The 2,249-nt window shown below is 41.4% G+C and overlaps 1 protein-coding gene across 1 annotated transcript; it reads left to right on the top strand.

The window, feature by feature from the left end:
* Positions 1–303: 303 nt before the first annotated feature.
* LOC142324778 (uncharacterized) lies at positions 304–2,044 on the top strand. Its single transcript, XM_075365755.1, has 2 exons — positions 304–316; positions 665–2,044. The coding sequence occupies exons 1-2, from the start codon at positions 304–306 to the stop codon at positions 2,002–2,004; spliced, it is 1,353 nt and encodes a 450-aa protein (XP_075221870.1). The 3' UTR covers positions 2,005–2,044.
* The last annotated feature ends 205 nt before the right edge of the window (positions 2,045–2,249 follow it).

Below are 2,249 nucleotides of genomic sequence, written 5' to 3'. Positions count from 1 at the left end.
TTAAATTTAGCTGTTACATTTTATTGTAGAATAATTTAAATAACACAGAAATCCTAGAATTAGGAATTAGGAATTTTTCTAAAAATAATTTATATATAAAAAAAGGAAGTTTTGGATTGTTTTTTGTTTTTATTTGACTAAACGAAATTTAATATAATTTTAATAGATTCTGATGGTTAAAACCCACCGGGTTGGTCTAGTGGTGAACGCGTCTTCTCAAATCAGTTGATTCGGAAGTCGAGAGTTCCAGCGTTCAAGTCCTAGTAAAGGGAGTGGTGACTTTTATATGGATTTGAATGCTAGATGGTGGATACAGGTATTCTTTGGTAGCTGGGTTTCAATTAACTACACATCTCAGGAACGGTCAAAATGAGACTGTATAAGACTACACTTTATTCCTCATTTATCCTCATTTCATCCTCATTTATCCTCTGAAGTAATACCTGAACGGTAATTCCCAAAGGCTAAACAGGAATAAAGAAAGAAGATTCTGATTGTTGAAGTTCAGTTTTTTTCACTTACAGGGATTCAAACGTTCTTCAATTATAATAAAATTTTATATTTTATTTTTTAAAAGTATGATTTTACAATTGTTAATTCTGTTTCTCGTGATAAATCCGACTACGATTATTCATTTTTCAATTTCTTCATGTTTCAATTACAGCGATAATTACAAATTTAATCTTTTTTTTTCAGGCAGCATTATGTGTGTTGGCAGTCCTCGCCGGTGCCAGAGCTGCAGGACCCGCTGCTTACTCTACCTACAGCCAATCTTTAGGCTACGATGGTGCAGTCGGTACTTCACATGAAAGTACATTAAAGGGATACGCAGGAGAATCACATTCACAATTTTCAAAGACATTAGATTCACCTTACTCTAGCGTCCGAAAATTTGTGAGTACATCGACTAGCGGAGGTTATGCTTATCCATACGCTCATTCTTACGCACCATCTTACGCTCCATCTTACTACGGAGGAGCCTATGCCGCAGCTCCAGCCTCTTACGCCTCTTACGCAGCAACTCCTGCAGTTTCATCTTACTACTCACCGGCCGTTAAGAGTGTCTCATACAGTGCTCCAGCCATTTCATACTCTGCCCCGTCTTATTCTTACTCTGCTCCGTCTTATTCTTACTCTGCCCCGTCTTATTCTTACTCTGCTCCAGCTTATTCCTACTCTTCTCCAGTCGTTAAGGCCGTAGCTCCAGCAGTAACATCATACGCTTCACCGGCTATTTCAGCTTACCACTCCCCGGCCTTGTCAAACTACGCATCATCCTACTACGGAAAAGCTTATGCCGCACCTGCCATCTCATACGCCGCCCCTGCTCCGGTCGTTAAAACCATCGCCCCAGCCGTATCAACTTATGCCGCTCCAGCCATATCTACTTACTCTGCTCCAGCCGTATCATACGCTGCACACACCCCAGTCGTTAAAACTATCTCTCCAGCCATATCGACTTACTCAGCTCCAGCCATCTCATACTCCACACCCGCTCCGATTGTCAAAAGCTACACTCCAGCCGTATCAACATACACCGCTCCAGCCATCTCATACGCCACACCCGCCCCGATCGTCAAAACTGTTGCCCCGGCTGTATCGTACTCAGCACCTGTCGTTAAAACAGTAGCACCAGCAGCATACACTGCATACTCTTCTCCGGCATACGCCTCATACCATGGACCAGCTGTATCTACCTACCACGGCCCAGCCGTATCAGCATACCACGCTCCAGCTTTATCCACATACGCAGCACCGGCATACGCTTCATCTTACTACGGTAAATCATACTACGCCGCTTCCCCAGCAGTCACAACATATTCTGCTGCTCCAGCAGTCGCACATTACGCCGCTCCAGTAGCTAAAACTATCACACCGGCCATCTCTTACGCCACCGCCGCTCCAGTCGTAAAAACTTTAGCTCCTGCTGTTTCTACATACGCCGCTGGACCGACCGTTAGCCATGTTACTTATTCATCTGGCCCAGCAAGTTACGCTTGGTAATTTTGATCCCTCAATCTATTATTACCAAATCACACCTAATGCTCACTTTTTCACCTTATCATTTTCGATATGGTACTTATTTTAGTTCTAAGTTTTGCTTTTGTAAATTACGCTAAATAAAATATTTTATAAAAACAGTGAATTATGTTGTTTTTTTTAATTTTAATTTAATAAAATCATCCCAAAATTTTGAATGAGCTAAAAAATAACTGTTAGAATATCAATGAGAAAACTATTGTTTATGA

This window comes from Lycorma delicatula, chromosome 5, assembly GCF_047948215.1.
Source record: "Lycorma delicatula isolate Av1 chromosome 5, ASM4794821v1, whole genome shotgun sequence".
NCBI classification, from domain to species: domain Eukaryota; kingdom Metazoa; phylum Arthropoda; class Insecta; order Hemiptera; family Fulgoridae; genus Lycorma; species Lycorma delicatula.
The sequence above is the reverse complement of the archived record's forward strand: the minus strand, read 5'-3'. Positions and strand labels throughout refer to the sequence as shown.